The 22871-nt window shown below is 35.8% G+C and overlaps 1 protein-coding gene across 2 annotated transcripts in view; it reads left to right on the forward strand.

Annotated features, from left to right (window-relative positions):
* The window catches only part of NLK (nemo like kinase), a 159731-nt gene that overhangs the window by 82096 nt on the left and 54764 nt on the right, over positions 1-22871 (forward strand). For both annotated transcript variants that reach the window (XM_008010765.3, XM_008010766.3), the window contains exons 2-3: positions 5709-5838; positions 15633-15688. In XM_008010765.3, coding sequence (XP_008008956.1) covers positions 5709-5838; positions 15633-15688 — 186 coding nt within the window. The remainder of the gene's footprint in view (positions 1-5708; positions 5839-15632; positions 15689-22871) is intronic.

Consider the following 22871-nt stretch of genomic DNA (forward strand, 5'->3'; position numbering starts at 1 on the left):
GCCTAGACAAAGTTGTTAAAATGCAAGAGGGAGATGTAGTTGTGAATTATTTTCATTTGTGGCTTTGCCTAGAAACCTTTCCTTCATTGTTTCAACTGGTTTTCCTCCCCATGCAATATTCGTAGGTCTGTTTCTAAGCAAGGACTGTGACTAGTGGGCCATGAAAACTACCTAGACTTGGCAGACTGGGCTGTATCATGTTCACCCCCTAACATGAGAAAATCCGGCATGGCAATTTTCCTGCAGGCAGTTCAATACTCCTTGTAGACATATTGAACAGTGACTGAGGAGGAAGTCTCTGTATCTCCCCAGCATCTACAGTATGGATGGAACTAATTAATTCATGATCTAAAAAACAATTAAATATTCCCAAGACCACAAGAATTATCATAAAATGATTTAGCTACATTTTGACTTATCCAGTATTATTGGTGGGGACTGAAAGGGTCTTAAGAGTTAGGTTTCACTCACTAGTACTAAGTACTTGAAAATAAATATGACAGCTTGATACTGGATGGCTTACCTGTTCCTTATCCTTCCTCCATTATCAGCACCCTCAGGTGTCTCACTACAGATCAGAATGGCCCAGTGCTGTCTTATCTGCTGAGATCTTTGCTATTTTTAGTTCATTAAACACAGAGTTAGAGGATGTTTAAGTTCTTATTTAACTCTTTGAGTCAAATATAGATATTTTGCTACTCCTAATATTATTTGCTCCTCCTAATATTATTCAATATTAGGAGGATATGAAGAAAAGAATGAACTGTTTCTCAGCCTTGGTTTATCTGTTGTATAAGGCCTTTTTTCTTTGTAATACAAATTAGCAAATTTGGGAATCATTTTATATATCCTAATAAATTAGAAAAGGATCTCTTTCTTAATGCATACAGCTAACCCAACAATTACCAAACTTGGATAAACAAACAAATGAGAAAAGAACTCGGCTAATAGGATACATTAAATATAGAAGGTGAGAATCCATTTTTTATTTATGTGTTTTGGATGGGGGAAAAGCCTAGAAAGATTTCTTCTAAATTGTGTACAACTGTATAAATGTGGTGGAGTGCACACAAATTATAGCCTGTTAAAATTGCGATTAGAAAGACCAGTGAGAAATAAAAATAAATTTGTTATTCCATAACTTATTACATAAATTTCTTGTGTATCCTTGAACATAAAACAAGGACCAAGGTACAAATAGGATACATTTCCTAGACTTGTTTGTTGTCAAAAATTTGGCCCCAGTTTGCTATTGTTTTATGAAACAGACTAAATCTAAATACAAGTAAAAATAAGGAAATGAATTTCAAAATAAATGTGAAGGCAATAATCTAAATATTTAGAGTTAGGAGGTTCTATTACTGAGATATGTACTGTATTGGTGTAGTTGACATATTGTAGTATGTGTAGCAAGAAATGGAGGATTGCTGATTACAACTTTATGTGAATAGAATCAGAAGAACCTGATTTTCTTAAACCAAGTTGAAGCACTTTTTAAATTATATTATGTATTTGCTTTGAATAGCTAAAAATACGTATCAGAAACATGAACTTTAAAACTGCTAAAACATGGGGGATTCTTCACATAAAAATGAAAGAGAAACAATTTCTTGGAGATTCTTGCTGTCTAGTTTAAAGATGTTTTAAGTGACATTTTAGTGGCTGAGAAAGTATTCCCAGTAATAAGTTTCACTTTTGTTTCATTACAACTTTTCTGCTTGTCAGTAATTTAAGCAGATTTGTGGCAGTGTTCAGTTTTCTGGGATTAAGAAAACTCAACAAAATGACCACAACAAATCTAAAATGCTTCCTGTTTTGTTATTGTACTCTTTTGATCAATTCCATATCTCTCTGAAAAATGACTTGTGGATTCTTCTGGCTTTTTAAAAAACAGTTGAATTTGTGAGGACAAAGAAATATTGATAAACTCTGGACAGGTGTCAGGAAGGATTCTTTCTCATGACTCTTAAACATGCTGTTTGAAGTATTAATTTAAGACTTAGAAAGTAAACTCCTGTTAGTAAAACTTGACTGTTTAAGAAGGGAATCAGATGAAATGACAGATGCACTGTCTTATTTAAGGCATCCAGTGTTTAGCAGAGAAAGTAACTGCCCCAGAATTGTAGGTATAAGGATGGCTCCTTTTTTTTCTGAAATGAAGAAACTTGTCCTAAGTGTTGTTCATTATCTCTACAGCTGGAACTTCATTAGCAAGTGCCGTTAGAATAACCAGGGTATTGCAGCAGCAGAGAAACTAAGCGCCTCAAGCCTTTGAGTAACAAGGAAAATAAAAGAATTCCTGTATAACATGCCTCCACACTTATCTATGTTCTGTGGTACTATTTGTGCTGAACTAAAGCATCTGCTACCTCAAGTTAAGAGAGAACAAACTCAACATGGCATGAAATTACTGCACTGCCATTCACATTCATTAGAGTTATATTGTTGCCAGCTACAGGCATGACTGGCTTTTGCATGAATAATAAAATACTGCTTTGTGAATTTTACTTTAAAACATTACAAGATACAGTACTCACCTTGAGCCTGCGTCAAGTATTTTCAGGAGTGGGTTTATCTCCTTTAGTGGCTTTTCTAACCATAATAGGGTGACGAGTAAGTAGTAGTCAGAAGTTAGGAAGAAGTATTGTATGAGGCCTTTGGAAAGGGCATTGTGTTAAATCAGTTTACCTCATGTTTTAAAACTAATATTTATTGTGCCTATAAATATAAAATAAATATATTTATTTTAGTTAAAGATACTAAAATTATTGTCATTTGGCAACCATCGTAATAATTGATTCTGACAAAAATCGTGAATGGATACTAAAGTTAATGGATCAAAGTTCAGTGAGGAGATATTTACACAGTTACAAAGGGAAAAAAATTGTAACCTTATAGTGGAGAAACCTGGCAGACACCTCATTCAAGTGATTAAAGTTATCAGCAGTAATGAGACATATTGACATTATATGCCTCCTGAGATGATGCACTGAGAAGGCATCAGTTCTTTGTTGTTTCTGTCAAAAATGGGTAATCTGAATCTAGTTATGAGAAAACACCAAACCCAAATTAAGGGCTAGTCTTCAAGGTAACTGGCCTGGTCTATATATTTCAAAAATGGCAGTCATGAAAGACATGCCAGATAACTTCTAGATTAGAGAAGACCAAAGAGACATGACAGTTGAATACAATGTGTTATCTGAAGTTTTCCCTTTTTCGTATTTCATTGACATTTTTCTCTTCTAGTAGCTAGATACTGGAGTAGTATATTTAAACAGAAAAAAAGTACGACTAATAGTTTGAATATAGCAATATATCAGTGTCCCCTCCTATTTTCTAGTTTATGTGGATTTTAATCAGTATTGCAGATTTGGTTGGGGTGTGTGTGTGTGTGTGTAGGTGAGATACAGGGTCTCACTGTGTTGCTTAGGCTGGTCTAGGACTCCTGGCCCCAAGTGATCCTCCTGTCTCAGCCTCAGTCTCCCAAAGTGCTGGGATTAACAGGTGTGAGCCACTGCACCCTGCCTGGGTTGGTATTTTTTAAGCAACAGTCATGAATGTTAGGTCTCCTGGCCTACTTGAGTTACATATGAAGCTGTTGAAAACTCACAATTGCCTGTAGTCCCAGCTACTCAGAGGGCTGAGGCAGGAAGACTACTTGAGCCCAAGAGTTCCAGGCTGCAGTGATCTATAATTGTGCCACTGCACTCCAGCCTGGGTGACGGTGAGACCCTGTCTCTAAAAAATAATAATAATAGATAATACTTGTTTTATCAAAATTTTGGCCAATGGAAGAAAGTGAAGCCATCATGTTCTTAAAAAATACTAGAATACTCAATAGAGATAGCACCATATTAAGGAAAAAAAAATACTAGAATACATAATTTCAGAGTTTCATGAGCACTTAGAAAGGAAGTAGTGATCACTAAAATGAATCCATAAAGAAGTTTGATATGGTTTTTAGACAGATATGTAGATAATAGGAATTTTGATTTTCAGGAAAGCAATTTGATGAGTTTCTGATTTCCTGAGTGATTGTAGTTCATTGAATGAGTAACTGAATATCCATACCCAAGATTAATGATTGAATGTCAGTCTTGTTGATGATTTCTAGTATTGTATCTGTTGCAGAGATCTATTCTCAGTCCTATTCTAAACTTTAATTAATAACTTAGAAAGAGACATTAATGCCACATGAATCAATTTTTTTTTTTCGTTTTTTTAAAATACAGACAGAGTCTTGCTGTATTGCCCAGGCTGATCTCAAACTCCTGATCTCAGGCAGTCCTCCTGCCTCAACCTCCCAGAGTGCTGGGGACACAGGCATGAGCCACTGAGCCCAGCCTCAAATTTTAAAATGACACAAATTTAGGAGGAATAAATACTCAGAGCATTGGATGATCAGAACAGGGGCTGAACGAATAATAGCTGAAAATGTTAGGCAGGAATCTAGCCAAATAAATTGGACAGAAATAAATTCTACCAGAACAACCAATCTTAGTATGATAGGTAGAAGGAAAAAAAAAAAGCTCTAGGTTAGTTAATTTATGGAAAGTCAATTTGCCAAATGACCAATTGGCCACGTATACTCAATTTATTGGTATTTATTTTTTCTTTCTTTTTTTTGAGACAGAGTCTCGTTCTGTCGCCCAGGCTAGAGTGCAGTCAGGAAATTTTGGCTCACTGCAACCTCCGCCTCCAGGTTCAAGCGATTCTTGTGCCTCAGCCTCCCAAGTAGCTGGGATTACAGGCACCCGCCACTACACCTAGCTAATTTTAGTATTTTTGGTAGAGACTGAGTTTTGCCATGTTGGCCAGGCTGGTCTCAAACTCCTGACCTCAGGTGATCCACCCACCTTGGCCTCCCAAGGTACAGGGATTACAGGCGTGAGCCACTGAGCCCGGCCTGATATTCTTTTAACTGTTTGGTTAATATGTATCAACTGGGTTCAGTCAAAAAAACAGAAACCACACTCCTGTTTCAAACATAGGGAAATATAATACAGGAAATTGGTTATATAGGCGTTAGAAGGCTAAAAGGGGCGGGTGGTGGGGGACACAGTTGTTAAAGAGATAGTAACTACAAGAAGCAACTACCACACTAAGAGCTGGGAAATAAAAGGGATGAAGTTATCGTTACTTGGGAGCTAGAGGGATCCCTAAGCTGGCACCCAGACTTCTAAGGAGGGGAAATTGTTCAACTGCTGCTTATATTGAAATCTGTATTACTAAAAGATGTTCATATACATAAGAAGTCAAAATATTTAAATTGTGTTTGAACATGTCTTCCCTCTCAATGTAGTTCTGAAAATAAAGCACAAAACTAATTTGACTTTTATCAAATTAATATTATCTATACGATTTCTGTATGTTTGTTTTTTCCTGTCTTTAAAATGGCTTTACCACTAATACCTCTCCTACCTCAGATGTATAAAGTGACTTCTCAGAAGGAGTAAGTGTTTATATAAATTTAGACAGGGAATTTTTTTTTAAAGCATGGCAGATGACTTGGGTGACCAAACATTCTCTTTAATTGTTAGTGTGTACTTTTTTATCTTTCTCACTGACACCTTAAGCTTCATTAAGTGGACTTAATGTTGAGTGTTTTAAGATAAAGATATTGTCATGATCTGAAACATTGGAAAACAAGGTGTGGAACTGATTTCTCTGTTTTTTTTTTCCCCCTTCCCCAAATACTGCTTCTTTAGGTCAGTAACAGATCCAAGAGATGGAAAGAGAGTAGCACTCAAAAAGATGCCCAACGTCTTCCAGAATCTGGTCTCTTGCAAAAGGGTCTTCCGGGAATTGAAGATGTTGTGTTTTTTTAAGCATGATAATGTAAGTGAAATTGGTATTTGGGGGAAACTATTTCCTAAGCCTCCTGCATTCAATTAGTAAAGAGCAAATGAGAGTTTAAAAGGGCACCTATAAGTAAAATTTGGAAATTGGCTACAGTTTTATGCCAAAATGTGAAAAGAAATAAGCGCACCAGTGAGGTTATAGGAGAATACTTATTGTTAGGCTTTCAATTCATACATTCTTATTGGAAGAGATGCACGCATACAGAATTTTCTAAGCTGTAGTCTTTCAGTGCTTTGCTCTCCTTTTATATATACTCTTTATGTCTCTCTATGACTGTCTTAAATTTTCACTATTGAGATTAGTGGTTTTCAACCTTAGCATATTAGACACACCTGGGGAGTCCATTTTATGAGCATTTTATTTGAAGGTTTGAAAATTACACTATGAATTATATGACATGCACAAGCTCTAAACCTCAAATCAGGAGTTTCACATTGGCTTCTGGAATGTGGTGTGCACTCTCATTTGTCAATCTGAATGTCTTTTTTAATTCTAAGAATACAAGCTATTAAATATGTTTAAAGCCCATAGAAAAGGAGCATGTATTTGTAGGGAAAATAGGTTATTAATAGAAACCACAACCAAAGTTTTTATTGAGGTGCTTGGAAACCTGAGACAAATTAGACCCTTTTTGTGACTGAACGATGAGCAAGTGTAAGTGAATTCAAGTGAATTCTAAGATTGATTGATTGACAGATAAATATTGATTGATACAAAGCAAATATTGATATTTAGCCGAGGAATAATACTAATATTCAACACAAAAATAGACTGTAGTGATTTATGTAGTGAGTGATTTAAGTGGAAATAATTGACCCTTGATTTTAAGTGCTTTATCTTTATCTCATAATATTTTAAATCAGAGATTAAGTTAGAGATGTGGGAAACAGTTTCTCCTATAAAAACAGTACATCCCAGTACATCCCTTAAGTTAACATAGGCTAGCTTATTTTTGGCTGTGTTTAGAGACGTGAAGACTTACAAATAGACTCATTGTGTTTTGACAGAGCTTCAACTAATCCTGAATTAAAAATTTGATACATGTAAAATTTACCTGGAGGTTGCCAGCATTAGAATATGTTTTCATTTTCATGTGAAAAGAAAAACTGCCTCAAATTCTTTATATAATCCTCAACCTATGCTATTTTAATTGCCACAATAAAAACATCAGAAAAAAAAATTATGATTTCTTATGAGTCTGAGTACTTATTTGCACAAAAAACTTGAGAACTTTGGCCAAAAGTTTGGTCTCACTTAAGAAGCAAATTTGCAAAAGTTTGAGGTATTTGTTAAAACTGAAGTACTAAACTTACCATATGGTTCACTCGAAGCTCCTTGGTTTGACATATTTCATTTTATTGATTATTCTTCTTGAAATTCTCTTGCCTTATTTTTTTTTAAAGGGTATTGCTGTGTTTTAGTCAATTGGAACTGCCTTGCAATGTGCTTGTTTTAATACATTTCAAAATACCACTTGAAGCCGGGGACAATGGCTGCATCTGTAATCCTAGCTACTCAGAAGGCTGAGGTGGTAGGATCACTTGAGTCCAGGAGTTCAAGACCAGCCTGGACAATGTAACGAGACCTCATCTCTAAAGAAGAAAGTTTTTTAAATTAGCTGGGTGTGGTGGCACAGATCTGTAGTCTCAGCTATTTGGGAGGCTGAAGCGGGAAGATCACTTGAGCCAGGAATTCAAGGTTGTAGTGAGTTGTGATCACCCCTGCACTTCAGTCTGAGTGCAAAGCAGGACTCCATCTCTAAAAGAAAAACCACAACACAAAACAAAATACCGTTTGAGTTACTATTTTACTACCAATTCCTCAGATTTTAGAAATAATTTAGAATAATGTCTAGTTATTTATTAGTTATTTCTTGACCTTACCTTAGTGTGTCACCTCAGTATCAAAGAGTGCAGACCTTCTTTCATTGTCAGAGACTCAAGTAAAGGTGTCCATGATGAAGAAATATCTGAAGGGTGGCATCAGAAATTTGCTTACTCAGGGCCGGGTGCAGTGGCTTATGCTTGTAATCTCAGCACTTTGGGAGGCCAAGGCAGCTGAATCTTTTGAGTCCAGGAGTTCAAGACCAGCCTGGGCAACGTTGCAAAACCCTGTCTCTACAAAAAATAAAAAATTTGCTGGGTTCGGTGGCACACGCCTACAGTCCCAGCTACTCAGGAGGCTGAGGTGGGAGGATCGCTTGAGCCTGGGAGGCAGAGGTTGCAGTGAGCCAAGATCACGACACTGCCTGGGCACAGAGCAAGATACCATCTCAAAAAAAAAAAAAAAAAGACAAAAAAGAAATGTACTTACTAATGATGTCAATGGCTTGCTATATTCAGACCAACCTTGGCCTCTTCTATAAAGGAGGGGTGGTATAATAAACTGCTGTTTGTCTAGTTGGTATTTTTGCTCAAGACTCATTCCTAATAACTAATTAAGTTACAAAGACAGTGTCAAAGGGAGCAGTGTAAGAAAAATAAACTGAATTTGTGAAAATCGCACCGATTAAAACATACAAGCAATTCTAATATAGTTTCTAAGAGCTATGCTTTAAAGTCAGAACTAGGTTTGAATTTTGGTTCTAATGTTTTTTACTGATGCATCTTGGACATTAACTTCTCCAAGCTTTAAGTTTTTTCATATTCAAAGCAGGCATGGTAAAAGCAGAAATAACTGTATATAATTGTTGCAGAAATTAAATTTTTTTAATGCATATAAATCTGCTCAACATACACACAACCACTGTTTGGAGCTGCTGAGCTCTATCATAGAAGAGTACCTGTGACATCTGTGAAAGTGTTTAAAAGTGAGGCACATAGTTGAAGATGGCACAGCACCACTATTTTATATATAATGGATCTCTGCTATCTCTGAGATCTATTTCCAAAAGGATCTCAGGGCCAGCATACCTAGTATGTGTGGAATGCCAGTCTAAGAGACAACTGGTATTTGATCTAGTTAAGGCAGCAAATGTTTATTTATTGTGTCCTATGTAAGGAGTGCAGTGCTAGGTCATGTAGAAGATACAATAAAGACTTAAAACGCTTCCTTTTTGAAGAGGTGTGTTTAATATTGCTGTGTGTCAGGAGATATGCTAGATGCTTTACATATATTAATTAATTTACTCCTTAAAAATCTTGTCATATAGGGCTTGTTAACCTTACTTTGTGGAGGAGGAACCAAAGGCTTGGAGTTACGTAGCTTGCCCAAGGTTAAGGTGGCACAGACTGGACTGTAAATCTGTCTTACTGTAGAACCCATATTCATTAATTCAGTAAACATTTGTTATGCACATCCTATATGCCTAAACTACATTAGCTTCTGATGTCTTTATCTTCAAATAGTTGAAATTATTTTCATAATGTGATAACTACTATGATAAAAGTACTATGGGAGCGTTGCCTCCCTGGTTAAACATTAAGCCAGGACAGCTGTGTGCATAGCAAAGCTCTGGACAACCAAAACCTAGAAATGTATTCAAAGATTCCCTGGAGAGGGGGGCCTTAAAACACAGATTCATGGGTCTTACCTCACACCTACTAAGTTGTAATCTCTGGGATTGAGGCCCAGGTATCTGTGATTTTTTAAAACTTCTCAGGTGTCAGGCGAGTACCATAATAAGAAGAGAGAAAAATTGTTGTGAACTTAGAAACTCAAAGATGCATCAAACACAGAGAAGAAAAATCTTAATATGAGCCTTTTGAGAACAAGATTTGATTGAAACAGAGAGGAATGTCATGACAAAAATGGCATTTAGAAAGATTTTGGTCATTTTAGGAAGGTTGGATTTTAATTTGGATGGCTTTTTATGTGTCAGAGAATAGTAACAAAGCCTGAGAGGCTTTGGATTTTCTTTTGAAAGGAACCTTCAAAGTCACTGTATCAAATTCATTGATTTCAGGTGATCTGACTGAATTTTTACACACATACACACACACATCTGAGTACCTACTTTGCCATCTTAAAGAACACGTTCACCTTGATGAAGTAACTTGGGGAAACAGAAATGGGTTTCGCTTTCTAAAAATTGGTGTTTAGGCTTATTACTAGTATCTATCTGAGCTTTTGTAAAATCTGGCAGAATCTTCTGTCTACCCATTTGTGCTTGTGTGTATACACATGCATAGTTATCATATGATCAGCAGGGAAAGTGATGATTTAGGTTTTTTGCATCTTTGTGATGAAAGCTATGAATCCTCTCAGAAAAATGGACATATATACAATTTTAATGTCATTTTAGGCTTTCGCTTGTCCTCTAAAGCCCATTTAGAGCCCCCTTAGGGTCTGTTGATTCCTGCCAAGAGCCCCTGTGACACAAGTCTTGGACGTTTTTCTTGTCTTTAGACAATAACACTAAGTATACAGTAGGCAGCCATTCTATTTGAAGAGTGAGTGAGTGAATGAAAGTGACAGAAAAAAAGAAATCTAAGGGCCTGGAATGATAACTTCTGTGATCTCTCTCGGGGTTAATTTTTCTTGTCCTAGCTCTGGAGTGCTCCAGAGAGGGCTAGAATGAGACAAAGAAACTTCATTCATTTTCCTTTGTATAGTCTGACCTAACTCATACAACACCCCTTTCGGTTCATAAGTAGGTTACAGAATCATACAATATGGGAAAAGCAGATATGGCCTATCTCTTAATACAGACATGCTGTTCAGACATTGGTAATACTAAGTGCTAACTAATAATAACTGTTGTGCTGCTAAGGAGTTGGAAAAAGCAAAAGATGCTCTAGAGGTATGTTACTTTTCAAGGAATTTGGTTTTGTTTGCTGTGTGCCTAAATTTTGTGGTTCTGGGCAGATTACTGTCATATTTAAAATAATATGGTCTCCCATGTTCATGGATTGGAAGACTCAATGTGATTGATAGGTCTTTTCTTCGCAAGTAGAGCTATACATTTTAGTGTAATCTTAATCACAGTCCCAGCAGGGTTTTATGTCTATATGTGTATGGAAATTGACAAATATCCTAAAACTTATGGAAATGCAAAAGATCTAAAATAGCCCAGACAATCTTAAAGATGTTAAATAAAGTTAGAAATTCATACTACCAGGTATTGAGACTGTTGTCCGATATTGAGACTGAATCCAAGGAGCAACAGAAACAGAAAGTTTCTAAACTGGCATACCACATACATGTTCACCTGATTTGCAAGAAAGGTGCCACTATAATCCAGTGGGGAATGGATGACCATTTCAATAAACAGTTCTGAGTCCATGAGATATCCATATTTAAAAAATTAACCTTAGCCATATACCATATACATAAATTAATTCAAAATGGATCATACACTTATATATGAAAGGTAAAATAATAAAACTCCTAGAATAAAACATAGGCAAATATCTTCATGACTGAGATAAGCAAAGATGTCTTAACTGGACAGATAAAACAGCCATAAAAAATTGTTAAATTGGACACCATTAATGTTAATTTCTGTTAACATTAATGTTAAGAACTAAATGTTCATCAAAAGTTAAGAGAATGAAAAGACAGACCTCAGACATATATCCAATAAAATACTTATTTCCAGATATGGGCTAGAACAATTTTTAAAATAAATATTCAGTGTTTGAGGAAGACAATTAGAAATAAATGTTTTACTTGATATTTTTCAGACTGAATTATATATCTAAATATCATATATAAAGAGCTTCTATAACTGAAGATGTTTTGCCCAAAGACTTAATGAAAAATTTCACAAAAGAGGATAACATATCAAAGTGTTCAAAGTCATTATTCATCAGAGAAATGTAAATTAAAACGACATTGAGTTAACCCTATGTACCCAACAGACTGGCTGAAATTAAAAAGACTGACAATACCAACTGTTGGCAAGGACGTAGATCAACTGAAATTCTAATCCATTGCTAGTGAGAGCATAAATTTGTAAAACTACTTCAGAAAACTGGCAGTTTGTACTAAAGCTAAATATACACCTACCCAATGACCCAGCAATTCTGTTTAGTATACACTCAAGAGAAATGAATGCATATATTTACCAAAAGAGTGTACAAAAATGTTCGTAGCAGCATTATACATAATAGCTAGAAATTGGAAACAGTATGAATGTTTGCCAACAGCACTCTGGATAAGTACTTTGTAATATAGTCCAGTTGAATAATAGCACACTACACATCACCAAAAAGGATAAACCACTGATTCACACAGGAACATGAATGAATCTCACAGGCGTAACAGTAAATGAAAGAATCTATACACAAAAGACTTTACTCTTTATTATGCAGTTTGTGTAAAGTTCAATAACACACAAAATGAATCTTTGGTGACAGAAGTAAAAACAGTGCCAGGATGGGTTTTGACTGAAAAAAGGGCAAATGGGCTGGGCGCAGTGACTCATGCCTGTAATCCCAGCACCTTTGGAGGCCGAGGTGGGTGGATCACGAGGTCAGGAGTTCGATACCAGCCTGGCCAACATGGTCAAACCCCCTCTCTACTAAAAATACAAAAATTAGCTGGGCGTGGTGGCGCATGCCTGTAGTCCCAGCTACCTGGGAGGCTGAGGCAGGAGAATCGCTTGAATCCAGGAGGCAGAGGTTGCAGTGAGCCGAGGTCATGCCACTGCCCTCCAGCCTGGGCAACAGAGCAAGACTCCCGTCTCAAAAAAAAAAAAAAAGCAAAGGGGCTAAAATGCCTAATTTCTTAACCTGGGTGGTATTTACATGGAAATATGTGTGTATATAAAAATTCATCAAGTTACAGTCAGGATTTGTATACCTTATGCTACAACTCTATAAAAAATAATAATAATAATATAGTCTCTACCGTAAAAAACTTAGAATCTAGAATCTGTTGTGGGGAGAGAGTGAGAAAAGAGTAGCTCCTTTGCTAAATGGGATTTAACTGTGTTCCTTATAGGTGTCTTATTCTTGTCTTTGAGTCTTTGGTGGAGTAGAAACTCAATAAATGTTGATTCTATGAATGAACAGATAAATTTCTTGTCTTTATAGTTAGGATTGAGATTATTCACAGCAATTAATTATTTTATTGATAAAGGGCTGACTGAAACTAAGCTATTTTCTTATGTAACCAGTTTATAGTGAATCTTCTAACATCACAGAGGTTAAAGTCCTAAAAAGCAGCTAACATAATGAGCTTTTATGTTTCTTAAAAGATTTGTGAAATGTGCAGAGACACTGTTAAGAAATGTGTTTGGCAGTGACTATCATTTAAAGACATAACATTAATTCATGTTTTAATTAGACAAGTTTGCTTGCATTTTTTTTGTATTTGAAATCCTTTGAAGAGCGTGGTATTTGAGGATATTTCAACTCTTTACAAGCCAAAGTCTTTATAAGCGTCCACCTATTTATATCTTAAGGCTAATCTCATGTACTTTATTCCCTCAAATATTAGTGGGGTTTATAGAGGATCGCCAGCTATTTAAATGAAGTCTGGAGTTTCGAACTCTGCCACTATACCTTCTCACTCATTTACGTGCTTTTGAGATTCCTAGATCGTTACTGATCTAAATACTGTTTTTACCACCTAGAAGCACTGTAGAATGCCATCCTCTGATAAACATTTTGGAGTAGAAAGAGCAGGAGGATAAAACAACAGGCGTTTAAAAAAATTCCAGGCATAGTTTAAAATATTGTACCTTTCGAACTAACAATCACAACTAAATGCTGTAGTGCAAATGTCTATCCCTGTTTTATATGGCTTTTTTACAAAAGGCCTCATCAAATATGGAGTAAGAAAGCCTCATTCTTCTCTATCAAGGTTTAAAATGTATGGTTGTCACTTTCTTCTAGATAACCTCTAATTATAGCAGATAGATTTGAAGTGTAAAATAGCTTTGTATAATGGACACTGTCACTCATTGCATTCTGTTTCCCCCTTAGACAGGATGTGTGTTGCTCAGATACAGAGTTTAGAGTCCGAAAGATGTCAAGTAAAACACTAATTTCTAACTGCCTTCCTCAGTTGTCAGATATTCATGTTAAAAATTGTTCTGGCACATAATGAGAAATTTATGTGAATTTATTGGTTTAAAAAATATAGCTGGCTAATTATAGGTTTAAAAAATACATAGAAATGAAATAATGTATCTGTCATATGAAAAAAATTACTCTTCAAAGAAACTGGAAAATCTCTTATTTTCTGTTTATACCAGAATTCTAAATATAAACATTTTAATTCAAAAGGAAAGATAGATATTCCTTATAAAAACATCTAAACTATTTAAAAGCCTCTAACTGGCTTTAAAGTGAGTGAAGAATTTTTCATTACAATAGGCTTTAATTCATAAAATAAATTTTTGCTTAAAATTTATAGTGAGAAATGCTTGACTGAAACAAGAATAACCTTTAAAATGAACCAGGTTTCTTCTACACATAAATTACAAGAGGAAATGAAAAAGAAATGGTGGAGAAACCTTTGGATTATCAGTCATACTATGTAAATCTTATTTAGCTCCTGATTTAGACTAACAAACTGTTTTTTAATATGAGAAAATAGGAAATTTGAGAACTGGATATTTGATGATGTTTTTAAACATTTACATTTTAGATTTGATCATTGTAATTTTAAACTTTTTTTTATTAGAGATACTGATTATGACTGAAATAAGTTTGGTATATGCTTGAGATTTATATAGGGAGAGTAAAGGATAGAGATAAAATAAAAATGTTCATGTGTGTGAATAACTGAGGCCAGGTATTGATTACATGGGTATTGTTTATACTATTCTGCCCACTTTTATATGTTTGAAGTTCTCTATAATTAAAAAAAAAAAAAATTTAAGCTACAGATCATAAAATTTGAACTAGTACCACACAATTTATTTCCTGTTAATCATTTCTTCCATGTCCTTTGAGCTTGGTATTTCTCATTAGCTTAGCAAGACAGCTGGGAGGGGATTTGTTTGTTATGTTTTGATGGCAGAAGTTACACGGGTACTATGCTGCTTTTATAAAGGACTTGCGTCGTAAAGTCTTTTTTCCTCACCCTAGTGACTTCTTTTCTTACAAGAATCTTGGAATAAAATCGAAAATGCTTAGTATGATTTAAAGACTTTGTGTAGTGTATTTCATACCTTCCTTTTCTACTTTATGTTAGTCTATTTTCTTCCTACCCTCTATATTCCATAAGCACTAGTTTTTCTGTTTCTAGAATCTGCCTCAGTGTCTTTACACTGCCTGCCCGTCGACCAACTCCTACTCAGCCTTCAAATTCTAGAGTAGTGTTACCCAGGGAAGCTTTTTCTCTCTACCCTTCTTTACATTTTTCCTCCAGAGTAATAGATGTTGTAATTACATATCTGTAACTATTTGTTTGTTTAGTGCTTACCTCTTCTGTAGTCATGAGAGCAGAGATGATGCCTATTTTGTTCAACAGGGTAATCTAAAAGCTTAGTGCTTGACAGGTAGAATGCACATAGTAAAGGTTTGTTGAACAGAGGAATAAAGGAATGAATGACAGATGTGGCTCCTCACACTCTTAGAGTAACGTTGATTCTTTAAAATAGGACGTTTATTTCAAAAACTCTCCTGTGCAGGGATTTTGGTTGCATGTGGTGTAACCCAATTGCCTCTCTCATTTTGTAAGTCTTTTGGATAGTAAGTTTACAAATCCATCTTAATGTTTAGGACTGTGTTTCTTGACAGATGAATTTAATTTTCAGTGGGCAATTGTAACTAAGCTTTAAATCATTAAAGAGTTGTTAGTATTTACTTGCTTTTATGGTGAATTTTGTTTCCTTTTTAGTTCTCTAAATTTGACTTTTTTTTTCCTTTTCTCAGGTACTCTCTGCCCTTGACATACTCCAACCTCCACACATTGACTATTTTGAAGAAATGTATCCTAACCAGGGAATGTGAAAGAAGGGGACAATTTTTAAAATTAATTTGTTCTTCTAGCACCTTTTGGGGTTCATGCCTTCAAGTATTTTAAATCTCATCCTTGCAGAAGTGATTGAGTACCTGGAACCAGGTAATTTTGAAATCCTAAGTGTCTGGCAGAGCTCAATATTATCAACATATTCTGTGTGGTGATGCCACAGAACAGAACATCTGAACAGATAATTAATCCCCACACAGCCTTATGAGATAGATTATTACCATCCCCATTTTGCAGATGAAACCATTGAGGCAGCTTTGTTGTAGTAGAACCCAGGGAAGTGCTTTTACCACTGTGCAACAGCTGCCTGTCAGTTAAGAGAGTAATACTGCCCTTTCTTATAACACTTGGGGTAAGATAAAAATTACAGGATTAATGTAAGTTAAGTTGTCTTATTTTCCTTAGAATGGTGGTGGTGGTAGTGGTGATATTGACCTAATAGCCTTTACTTATATAGTTTTTATCAGATGCCAGGCACAATTCGAAGCTCTTTACACATATGTTTAATTTAATCCTACAAACATCCTCTGGGGAAGGTATTATGATTATTCCCATGTTACAGAAGAGGAAATTGAGGCACAAAAGGTAAGAAATTGACCAAGATCACAGAGCTAGTAAGTGTGGGGATGGAGATTTGGTTCCAGATATTCTGACTGTGTAGTCTTGCTTTCAGCCCTTACCTATGTGATTCTCAGGATAGAGCCCGTAACGTTCTCCTGTTACTACTGTTAATGTTTAAAAATAGTATGTTAGACATTGTGAATAATAATGAACTATAAAATAATGATAAAATAATGCCTGGTGATAGCTCCATGGTAATAATAAAATAATGCATGGTAATAGCTCCTGGGACTGTGCATGAAAAAAACTGAGACATAAGTTAACCTCCCTGACATTCCTGGGCAAAGTGTTACCAGTTTCCATTCCACATTTAACTTGGTAAAGCTTTAAATAAAAGACAGGAAATCCTAAGTCATTGATTTTGGTAAGCTCATGATTATGCAGTTTATTCAAACTCTAGGCTTTTTTATTAATACTTTAGACCTATGACTCAGAATGGAAACCCATGTAATAGTGAGATACTTTTTCTGATTCACCAGTGAGGTAATGAAAATCTCATTCTTACACAGGGGGTAGGTAATTCCATATGAGGTTGTTATCTTTGATAACTTCCTGAGAAAATAGGAACAATTAAGAGCTTCCCAAGATAACTAAGCTGGCTAAGGATTTGGGAAATCTTATATGATAATAGAATTGTCACTGATCAACACTGCTGGGATGTTTTGATCTTTTAAACCAAAAGCTCTTGAATGCTAGTCAGCCCTCCATAGATGTAAGACTGCATCCATGAATGGAAAATATTTGAAAAAAATAATAATAAAAAATAAAAAGTAATATGGCTGGGCACAGTGGCTCACACGTGTAATCCCAGCACTTTGGGAGGCTGAGGCAGGGTGGGCAGATCGCTTGAGCCCAGGAGGTGGAGAACAGCCTGGGCAATATAGCAAGGCCTTGTCTCTACCAAAATTACAAAAAAAAAAAAAAAAAAAAAAAAATTTGCTGGGTGTAGTGGCACATGCCTGTAGTCCCAGCCACTCGAGAGACTGAGGCAGAAGGATCAGCTGAGCCCAGGAGGTCTGTTATTCTCATGGTTACAGTTTATTATAGCAAAAAAGATACAGACTAAAATCAAGAAAGGAAAACAATTTAGAGAGTCTGGCATGAAGTTTTCATTTGTCCTTTCCCAATGTAGTTGCATGGACAGTGCTTAATTCTCCCAGTAATGATATATGACAACATGGGCAAGTGTTGCCAACCAGGGAAGTTTACCTGAGCCTTGGTGTTCAGGGTTTTTATTGTGGGTCAGTCATATAGGCATGAAGCCCCCATGTGAGTGACCTTAGCTGCTCAGTCTCCAGCCCTCCTTTTTCCCTTCCCCTCCAGAGGTCAAACTAATATAGCATAGCCCAAGGCCCAGGCAAAGACAGGCATTCACCATGTATCATATTGTTAACATAAACTATCTGGCATGGCCAAAGCCCCAGGTATACTAAGATACTATTATCAGGTGGATATTGCAGTGACCCAAGGTTATTTCCCAAAAGTCCGGGGCCAGTCTTGAAGACTTTTGGAATGAGCAGGGTTTGGACAGCCCAGGTCTGCCGAGTTAACCCTTTACTGCACATAGGCCATATGTGAGGAAAGAATGTTTCTATGTAAGTTAATTGGTGAATATGGGTATATTGAATAAAAGCCAAATATATTTAGGTTCTCTTCATTGAACACTTAGTTAATTCATTATATCCATTTTTTACCTTATAGTTCAGGCACATATTGTTTATATCAGGCATTAATTTTGGTACTTGGTTTGAAAACTGTGTATGTGCTTCTGTAAGATAAGAGTTCTCAATCACTTATTATTATTGGCCATAATTTAATTGAGTCTAGGAAATGTTTGATTCATCATTATTTCAAATAACAGAGGGAAAGTTAGCATAGTTATGGTTTAAAACCATGAGCGATATAGGTGGCTTAGTAGCTGTTGGTAGCAAATTTCAATCCATTTCATCAGTTAGAATGTTTCTTTGAAATTTTCCTCCTCAAAATTGTTCATAGATGTTTAAGTAAAGAGCCTTTGTCATAAAATATTCATGGAACCCTCTGGTATACCATTTACTTAAATGTTTTACTTTATTTCATCCTGTCATATCACTTAATTTTTTAACTTCAGGTTAAAAATTTGACACGTTACTCTCACAGTAATTAACTGACTACAGATGGAAAAATCAAATCTTTCAAACCTAAACTTCAGTAGTCTTCTGTTTTCTGCCTTATAATTCTTAGCTATATGTAGAAGCATGCATAGAAAAAAGGTAAGCGTTTTCCAGTAATGGTGTCGATTGGAAAAAACTGAATCCTTTTAACATAAAAAGGAATTATACCTATAGCGGCCACAGGATTATAAAGACTTTTTAGGAAGGAATGGTTTAGCTTGGAGTACAGGATACTAAAAAGTTGTATTATAGAACAACTATTAAATGAAAATGTAAGAAATACCTTAGTTACGTATATGCTCTGCCTTCGCTGCTGATTCTTTTAGTGTCCTAAATGGGAAAGTTTTCTGTGTCCTTTGTTTTGTTTTGAGACGGAGCTTCACTCTTTGTTGCCCAGGCTGGAATGCAATGGCACAATCTCGGCTTACTCCACCTCCTGGGTTCAAGAGATTCTCCTGCCTCAGCCTCCCAAGTAGCTGGGATTACAGGTGCACACCACCATGCCTGGCTAATTTTGTATTTTTAGTACAGACGAGGTTTCACCATGTTGGCCAGGCTGGTCTTGAACTCCTGACCACAGATGATCTGCCCGCCTTGGCCTCCCAAAGTGCTGGGATTACAGGCATGAGCGCCTGTGCCTGGCCATGTGTCCTGTGTTTTTGATACAAATAAATTGATTGTAGCCAAAGCAAAAAAAAAAAAAAATTCCTCAGTTTCCTTACTCTCTTTTTTCTCCTTGAAAAATAAAAACTTATTACCTAAAACTTAAAAATATTAAAGATTAATAGGACCTCAAGTTACTATATGAATTCAGCATACTATATTATCTATGTCAGCAGTTCCCTCTGTAGTATCTCCGAAATATGGCACACACATTACAAATGGTTTTAGATGTTTTTTAATTTGGAGGATTATTGTGTCTACAGATTTTAGAGTAGGTAATATTTTGAATTTTAAATGAGTGATCCTGGAATTATGCTTTTAAGAAACTATTTTGAGGTCTGTATGAAGTTCTGTTGTTTTAGGCAAGTTCTTAGTATATTGTTATACATCTAATGAGTTTTTTAATACTTAGTTGAATGGGTCAGTACATCAAGTCAAAAATATATATTTATATTAAGTTGTGAGGGAAAATAAATAATCCTAAGTGATTATCCACTGTACATAAAGTACCACATCATTACACTTTTTCTAAGATTAGAAGAGTTGGGATATATATCACATATTCAAGTTTTAATAGACAAACATTTTAAACCAGCAGGCGCTTTTAAACCTAATATAATAGTTAATATAATTTTAGAAAATTTGAGTTCTGTGTGCGTTTTGGTGTAATCAAATGTGAAGTAAGAGTATTGGTGTATAGTGTCATGCGGTTAATCATGTATTTCCTAAAGAGACTGAAACGGTAATAAAATTATTACATCAGTGCTCCCCAAAAATTTAGTGTGGATTTTGAAACACCATGCATTTTTAGATAACTTCTTGAAGCAACAAAAAAAAGTCAATATCTAGACTGTAAGTTTTTGTAAATCTGCCTACAGGGTTCAACAGATGTAGGACAGACAAGTCAGATGTGAAAGGAGCAATAACTTCTATCATGACCTCTGTATCTTTTAACTTTTTGTCTTCATAGTTTTTAATCTATCTAGGAAATATATTATTTAATAATTTTAAAGATTATGTATTTTTCTGAGCTGATGTTTTAGCTTTTAAAGGATTACATTTTTCATTTTGTACTTTGAGTTTCTATTTGGAAATCTGTGTGAAAACAGTTTGGTACTTAATTACTTTGAGCCTACTGAAATTTAAATCAAGAGAAACCAGTTCTAATTGTTTGATTAGAAAACGGAATTTGTTATGCTTCAGTTTGGATTCTGGATGCTCTACAATGCACATTTACAGGCCCTTTCCCAGAAAGCACTAGCTACCTACAGAGTTGGAAATAAAAATTTGGTTTGGTTTGGGAAAAGCTTATTTTTGACTTGAAGGATAACTTAGCATTTTATGAAGATGAACATAGGTGGTGTGAGTCTTCTATGCTAGAAGCAATTACATTCTCAGTGGAAATGAGAGGTCTAGTGGAGTGTCCGTACACACTGGTTTGTTGAGTCGGTCTCAGATTTTACTTGATGTTCTGGCATAATTATTGTGAGGTTTTCATTCTCAGAAGTGTCACTGTTTGTATGATAGGTTTTTCCTGTGCAGGCAGTGTTTTAAATAGGAATCTCTTGTCATAAAGACTGAGGAAACCTATGTGTCCATTGCAGCCAGTAAGAGTCTCTAGTGCTTTGAAATAGCTGTATAACCCTCAGGGAATCTTAGGAGTCATTGAAAAACTAAGAACAATGGAAACAAAATGCATATATGCTTATGTAAGTGTACTCTTTCTTCAATAATGGTACTACTAAGGACCAGAAATTTATATCCTGGGAGCTTTGAAGATTCCCATATTGTAAGAACTTCCCGTTCATTTATTCCATAAACATAAGCATCAACTATGTTTCCAGATTCAAGACATTCTGTCTGTTTTATTCATTGTTACATTACCAGTACTTAGAACAGTGCCTGACATAAAGTAGGTACAAAATAAATATTTGGTAAGTGAACCAATAGATGATTTCTGGTCCAGGTTTATAATCTAGTGGAGGATACAGTCACATAAATAATGACAATAATATAGTTTGGAAAGTATAATGATAGAAAAGAACTGGCCAGTCATGGTAGCCCATGCCTGTAATCCCAGCACTTTGGGAGGCCGAGGTGGGTGGATCACTTGAGGTCAGGAGCTCAAGACCTGTCTGACCAACATGGTGAAACCCTGTCTCTACTAAAAATACAAAAATTAGCCGGGTTTGGTGGTGTGTGCCAGTAATCCCAGCTACTCAGGAGGCTGAGGCGGGAGAATCTCTTGAACCCAGGAGGTGAAGATTGCAGTGATCGTGCCACTGCACTCCAGCCTAGGTGACAGAGAGAGACTCCATCTCCCCACCAAAAAAACAAAAGAACCAAAGTATCCTGAGAGCACTGGGGGGTTCTCATTTTTACTCTCCCCCACTTTAGTTTCCCACTGAATTACTAGAAAAACATTTGATGATTTAAAACAAAAACAAAAACTTTCACTTACCCACTATCACTGATCCTTTCTTCTTATCTCTGAAGCCTAGAACAGAAATTTAAAGAAAGGAAAAACCAAGAAAGGTTGATAGAACAATCCAGGAACAGATAAATTCCTGACCTAACCACCATTTTTGTCAGTATCTGGTTAACCTTGCTTATTCATTCAGCCAAACCTTTAGCACTACTATTATATATGACATTGTACTAACCTCTGGGATAAATACAAAGATGCATTGTTCATTAATTTTAATTTTAAAAATGTAATATGTGAGATGCTATCCTAAATACTTTATTCATATCTCCAATTTATAGATGAAGAAACTGTAGCTCAGAGAGGTAAATAACTTGTCCGAGGTCACTTAGAAGTAACAGAGCTGTGATTTGAACCCGTATTGTATAGTCCAATGGGCCAGGAGTACTCTCAACCCACCATGCTCTGCTGCCTCTTAATGCTTTCCCTCAAGGAAGATACTATAATCAATGAGGGGGAGATGAGAGGAGATGTAAAGGGATAACTAACATGTGGTAGAATGTGCCAAAAGAATATAGTAAGGTGGTGTGGGACTTTAAAAGGAGAGACTACTTCAAGCAGAAAAAAACCATAGGGAAATTGTGTGGAGAAAAGACATTTCAGATGAGCATTGATGGATGAGAAGAATTTGGACAGGTAGCATTTAAGAGGATGGATATTCCAGATGGTGAGACTATCAGGAGCATTATTAGGGAATGGTAAATCATCTAGTTGACCAGAGTTTGATATGCAGAAATAATGAGAAATTAAGCTAGGTTGGGCCAAGTCATGGGGGATTTTGAATGTTGAACTAAGGAAATTGGTCTTTATTCAGTTGACATTGGGCCCCAATGAAAGATTTTTGTGATGAAGAATAACAGAATCAGAAGTGTACTTTAAAAACTTAACAAGGAGTTTGTATTTGATAATGGAAAGGTTCTGGAAATAGTGCCGATGGTTGCACAACATTGTGAATGTGCTTAATACCACTGAATTGCACACTGAAACATGATTAAATGATCAATTTTGTGTGTATTTTAACATAATTTTTTAAAAACACCATAACAAGGACCTGACTGTTGGAGCTGAGAGGCAGTGACTGTCGTGAAAGAAGAACAGAATGATGTTTGGCATCTTCCCAGATGGTTTTTCATGATGCTCAATGTTTGTTTTATGCCCTTTCTAACTTTACCCTCAGCAAAGATGTACCAGCAGGTAATTCAAAATATGGTTGTTGCCAT

This window comes from Chlorocebus sabaeus, chromosome 16, assembly GCF_047675955.1.
Source record: "Chlorocebus sabaeus isolate Y175 chromosome 16, mChlSab1.0.hap1, whole genome shotgun sequence".
Lineage (NCBI taxonomy): Eukaryota > Metazoa > Chordata > Mammalia > Primates > Cercopithecidae > Chlorocebus > Chlorocebus sabaeus.